This window comes from Electrophorus electricus, chromosome 4 (assembly GCF_041902795.1).
Source record: "Electrophorus electricus isolate QZ-2024a chromosome 4, ASM4190279v1, whole genome shotgun sequence".
NCBI lineage: Eukaryota > Metazoa > Chordata > Actinopteri > Gymnotiformes > Gymnotidae > Electrophorus > Electrophorus electricus.
This window is the reverse complement of record NC_137500.1, coordinates 14,038,508-14,043,909: the sequence shown is the minus strand read 5'-3', so window position 1 is coordinate 14,043,909 and position 5,402 is coordinate 14,038,508. Positions and strand designations below refer to the sequence as shown.

At 44.6% G+C, this 5,402-nt stretch overlaps 1 protein-coding gene across 2 annotated transcripts; it reads left to right on the top strand.

The window, feature by feature from the left end:
• The first annotated feature begins 1,095 nt into the window (after nt 1-1,095).
• pax4 (paired box 4) lies at nt 1,096-5,096 on the top strand. 2 transcript variants are annotated; one of them, XM_027027401.3, is made up of 9 exons: nt 1,096-1,171; nt 1,291-1,354; nt 1,686-1,816; nt 1,896-2,111; nt 2,309-2,378; nt 2,544-2,693; nt 2,809-2,891; nt 3,248-3,317; nt 3,696-5,096. In XM_027027401.3, the coding sequence occupies exons 2-9, from the start codon at nt 1,306-1,308 to the stop codon at nt 4,109-4,111; spliced, it is 1,185 nt and encodes a 394-aa protein (XP_026883202.2). In that variant the 5' UTR covers nt 1,096-1,171; nt 1,291-1,305; the 3' UTR covers nt 4,112-5,096. The 2 variants fall into 2 exon arrangements, with proteins under 2 accessions (XP_026883202.2, XP_026883203.2); XM_027027402.3 differs by having other exon boundaries at nt 1,103-1,171; nt 1,291-1,335.
• The last annotated feature ends 306 nt before the right edge of the window (nt 5,097-5,402 follow it).

Genomic DNA, 5,402 nt, shown 5'->3' with positions numbered 1-5,402 from the left:
CTATTTGCTTATGCTAGAAAGAAAATGTAATAAAGGAGGCTAGGTGATGGATTTATGATTTATGAAATGCACTTTACCATATGGCAGTCGTCTTTAGGACAGATTTTCGAATGTTTGCTTAAAAACAAAAGAAACCCAATTTGATTAGCACGAAACGTCGCTTGAATTCGTACTGCAGCCTACTGCTACTGAAGGATGCCCAAGTCACGTGACAGTTTGTCCGACACCGAATGTTCGAATAAATAAATAACATTTCAGTGCCGCCTCGGATAAACGTCCATAGCTGGAGTTAGATTGACAATATGTTTGTAGGTCTAGAAGTTTCACCTGATAGCTCCATTTCTCTGAAATCCACTTGTAACCCGAAAGAAATACTTTCCAGCGTCTAGAAGTAACTTGCATAGAAGAAATATGCGTGAAAATAAAATATACGACTCTGAACCCTCAGCAGTTTGATAAACTGTTACACAGCCTGTGCTTGTTTTTATTTCTGTGGGGAGTATAGGCTGCTATAACCTTTCTGTTCTCATCTGAGATGAGGCAGTAGACCCATGTATGGCCACATTTTTTACATGTACATTTTATGGCATTTAACTAACGCGTTTTAATCTAAAGCGATTTACAATTGTGACTGAGTACATCTTGAGCAATTAAGGGTTAAGGGCCTTGATCAGGGGCCCAGCAGTGGCAACGGTGGGGCTTGAACCAGCAATCGTCTTAAAACAGTTCAAGCACCACTGAGCTACCACTGCCGCATATAACACTAATGCAAAAAAAACAAAACAAAACCAAAAACTTCCAAATAACTACACGAACGCTACTATATGTCCACCGTGTAATTTACTTGGTTAAACTAACGTTTCTTTGCTCATATATTTTAGCCCTATTTTAAAAATTGCATAGAAAATACAGTATTTTTCTCTGTGTCTGTTGGGGGGGGGGGGGGGGGAGGACTTTTTTAAATACAGCTCATATATATTAGAAAGGCCGGGCCTGAGGATGAGCCTTTCTATTGACTTTTCTCTCAGCCTGTGGGCTACGTCACTGTGATAAGGGCGCTCCGCTATATTTGAGGAGTGACCTGCGTGAGTGGGCATCCTCAGTCACGCGAAGAGCAAGGCGCGCGTTTCAGCACGCAACCCGACTGCGAGAAAAGTTCAATATTCCGCAAGTAAGTCACTGAAGGACATTCGTTTCTTAAACTCATAATTCGGAGTGTTTTTATGATCATACATTTTCAACACGCGTATCACATGTAAATGTAGTGTAAGCGTGTTCTGCTCGATTCAGGAAGCCGGGCCGTCGATGAGACGTTCTGAGATGAGCAACACAAATGTGAGTCTGACAAACGAAGGTTAGCATTTCGTTTATTATTCTGAATGTATCAATGTAGAAATTGGATGATTGTCTTTAAAAAGTTAGCAGAACCTTCTGACCAAATCAAGGCACTGCGTTAGTATTTTACAGCCTACTGGGTCTGAGATTGGTTTTATTCCACTTTTGCAGAAAGATTTGCACAGAAAGCTGTGCTCGCTGTATTGCGTTAACACTGTAACACTTGAATGTCACGTGTAACGTGATCGCTTCAGCGACTGAAGCAAAGCTACTGAAGGAAAGCAGAACGTATACGTATACATGCAGTCAAGGCGATAATGCATGCACTTATTACATTTTTTTTCCTGCAGAGCAATGCAACTTTAATCAGCTCGGCGGGAGATTTCAGAATGGCCGCCCTCTGCCCATCCATAAAAGGAAGCTGATGATCGAGCTGGCGTCGGAGGGCGCGCGTCCGTGTGAGATCTCCAGGATCCTGAAGGTACGGAGCGCGATCACCTCATTCGTGACCGCGCGTCCGTGCGTCCGTACGTAACGGCGAACGAACTACCACTTTGCAGGTGTCCAACGGCTGCGTCAGTAAGATCCTCCGCTGGTATAAACGCACGGGTCTTTTGGGGCCCAAAGCCACCGGGGGCAGCAGACCGCGACTGCTCACGCCGGACGTTATCACTACGATCGCGCAGTACAAGCGCGCCTGTCCCGCGCTCTTTGCCTGGGAGATCCGCGAGAAGCTCTCGGCGGCGCACGTTTGCAGAGCAGACAAAGTGCCTAGCGTGAGTAACAAACTTTCATAATACGACTCTTAAAACAGCCCGAGGGAATTTATAGTTGGAAATAACAGATCTTTTAACAAAGACAAACCCGCGATCACTTATTTAAGTGGCTTAATTGAAAACGAATCACGTGATGCCCGGGAAAGCAAACGCTGTCACCACAGGGACTTAATGGACTTGGTGTAACTATCTTGCAGGTGTCTTCTATTAACCGCCTTCTGAAGAAGCTTCAGTATTGTGAGGACATGGAAAGACATATGTATGAAGGTAATGTGCTTAGGACAGTTATCACAACACCGGGAAAGAAGGGTATATTCGTGCAGTCTATTCATGTCAATATATTCAATGTGTGTTTGTACTTGTAATTTTAGATTAGGATGACAATGATGTTGATCACAGTGATGCTCACAGCAGTGAATGAATGTCCCCCAGGGAGGCTTTGCACTAAAATGGATGAGGGAAGGCAGAGCTGGTGCACACTGGGTAAAAAGGATCAACAGGCAGGAGTCAGCGACCCACAAAGAACCCAGCAGCCCTGCAGGACACATGTCAGTCCAGAACAGACTGCGATGCTAGAAAAAGGTGCTCCCCTTTCACCACAGAGCTCACATTCCTTCACATACAGGATCTGCCAGCTGCGCCTCCGAATGTCACTTCTTAAAGACGTTATCCTGTTCTGAATCCTTTCTTTGTTCAGAGTTTCTCTGCAGACATCATTCCAGCATGTCCGCAAGAGAAACGCTGCCAGCAGCCACGCATCTGTCACAGGACCTCATAAAGGTAAGTGACCGCGATAACTGCAGCTTCCAGACACATAATGCTCCTATAATGCTATAATTCTATAGTGCTCCATAAAAGAACCGTCCCAAATCCTCAGGTTCAGCAATACGACCGTTCTTAACAGATGAGCAGTCTGATTAGTGTTGTTTAAAAAGAAAACAAAACACCAATCATGCTTTGTCCCATTCTGCAATTAAAGAGTTGCATTTACTTCTGGATGCAAACTATATGAACACAAAAGACCTCATGAGTTGTATAGATTTAGACTTTGGATTCCGCGATTCCGCGTTTGCACTGGAAACGCCGTGGCCGAGCGTCTGCGGCCCTGAGCTCCGTATCTGCTCGTGATTCCAAAGGTGCGGTTCCTGAACAGACGGGCCAAAGCGGGGCAGGACAGAGCAGGGGGCAGCGACTGGCAGTCTAACGGTAGGCCCGCGCCACGATCCAGCTGTGCTACACTCACTGTCCTGCATAAGGAGCGGCACCCAAGGTTCCCCCCACCCCCCGCCGTACACGAAAGGAGCGAGATTAAACGCTTCAGCGTCGAGCTGAAGGCCTGTTTGGAGACCGAAGGCCGATTTTATTATTTTTTTTATTTATTTAAAAAAAAAAATTATTTTAGTTTTTTTATTACTTTTTTTTAAATGCACCTTTCAGTAAGCACCTTTTAAAATGTCGTTGCCTGCTATCGGCAGTTACATGTTTATGTACTTACTAGCTCAGACTTATTGCGAACACTAACGTGATGCCATTAAAAGATGGGAGGTTGAGAACAAGGAGTAAACCACTTGGGCTTTCCCGCAGGTTTGGCAGAGGCTCGCTCTCTGGGAAGCGAATCCGCTTCCTTCTCCCTGTCAGCAGATTGGCTTTCCGAGGGAGCAGTCCTGCCAGGGACTAGCCGCCTGGACAGCAGAACCTCCTCGGCAGCTCATACCGGATTGTTTCCAGTGGCCCAGAACACTGGAACCGCCACTGGCTCACTGACTCACTGCAGCTCAACGATGAGAGCGAGTTTCCTGCCAGGCCAGAGCGTGGGCGAGGCCGGTACGCCCGGCTCTGGTCACGGAGGAGAAGAAACCGCGTACGGATCGGCTCATGTCACAGAATGGGAGGCTCTGCCTTCGTTCCTTGGGCAGCGCGCTGGACTGCGAGGATTACAGGAGGACAACCGACGGCAGTGTGATGATTGTACAGAGCTTAGGTGGAGGATTTCCAGCTAGAAAAGCTGCAAGTTGTCTTTCATAACAGCAGGGGGCAGCAAAGAAAGAAATAGGCACATTTCAGACTGAAGTTTGTGTCGCCTTTGTTCAGTTTTGCAAATATCTCGGGGCATGATTGGCTAAATTGAATCTTTCAGAAGGACTATATGAATAAATTGGAAAATTTGGAGAAATGGACAAAATAATGTGTTGAGAAGGATCAAAATTAGGACAGCATTTTTCAAATTGAGGAAAAAAATGTGTGAGGAACAAAACCTCATTTCTTCAGGAATGAGCTCCTGGTGTTTCGAACACAAATCCTGGTTTGATATTTGACTGTCCTGTTCAGAGGTGTGTGCCAACATTTTGTAGTGGAGCCAATATGATCGGTCATGGACAGAACTTTCAACCAATCTTCTCCAGATATGGATTGCGAGATGCTTGGAAATTAAAGTAGATCAACTCCAAACGCAGTTCTAGAGTCACAGTTGATTTCATCTTGTGATATGTTGAGAGCATCATTGTGCAGTGACACTCTTATTCATGTGGCTAGATGAAAGTTTCATTTCTACTTATATAAACAGGATAAAACATGATTTAGAGCATTTTTAGCCAAATTAAATTTTATACCTAAATGCCGTAAATGTAATGTAAGATTTAGCTACAGAATGACCTAAACTCTTCCCCAGTATGCAATATACCATCATATGTTTAAACCATTTGAAGATTACCAACAACTAATTAAAGGTACCACTGTAATGTGAAAAACAAATCAAGTTGTCAAAAAGACTGCAGGAAACGTATTTCATTTTTTCTCCTATATTTGGATGGATTTTTTGAGTAAGGCAGTTTCTCACTAGGAATGTTTGCTAAATGTGTGACAGCATTCTAAGAATGACTGACTCTCCTCGCAATACAGCAGCTTTAGTTCCTTTTATTTACTGCACAGCCTGGAGTCTACATTACTTTACCCCTCTGTGTTTTTACACTACGGTAATACATCTCTCTCTCCTCTCTCTCTCTCTCTCTCTCTCTCTCTCTCTCTCTCTCTCCATCTCTCTCCACTCACTCATGCAGCTTTGTGAAGATTCTTCTGGTAAGAAATCTCTTCTGTAGTCTTTGGCTACGGCTCACATACTTCTGCACTGCGATCGAACAAGATCAACATGTGGACATGAACCAGTGTGCTGAGAACTGGGTCAAGAGGGCACAGCTGCTTTGATTGCATTAACCTCTAGAGGAGTCAGTCCCACAAGCTAGGCCCTAATATAAATCCCATTAATCAAAAGTGGGAAAGGCACAGTCTGCAAGA

What these genes read in the sequence shown, in the direction of transcription:
- pax4 (XM_027027401.3), top strand. Translation starts at nt 1,306, where the DNA reads ATGAGACGTTCTGAGATGAGCAACACAAATGTGAGTCTGACAAACGAA. An exon ending in GGAAAGACATATGTATGAAG is followed by an intron (nt 2,379 to 2,543) that starts GTAATGTGCTTA and finishes AATGTCCCCCAG; the next exon opens with GGAGGCTTTGCACTAAAATG. An exon ending in TGTCACAGGACCTCATAAAG is followed by an intron (nt 2,892 to 3,247) that starts GTAAGTGACCGC and finishes GTGATTCCAAAG; the next exon opens with GTGCGGTTCCTGAACAGACG.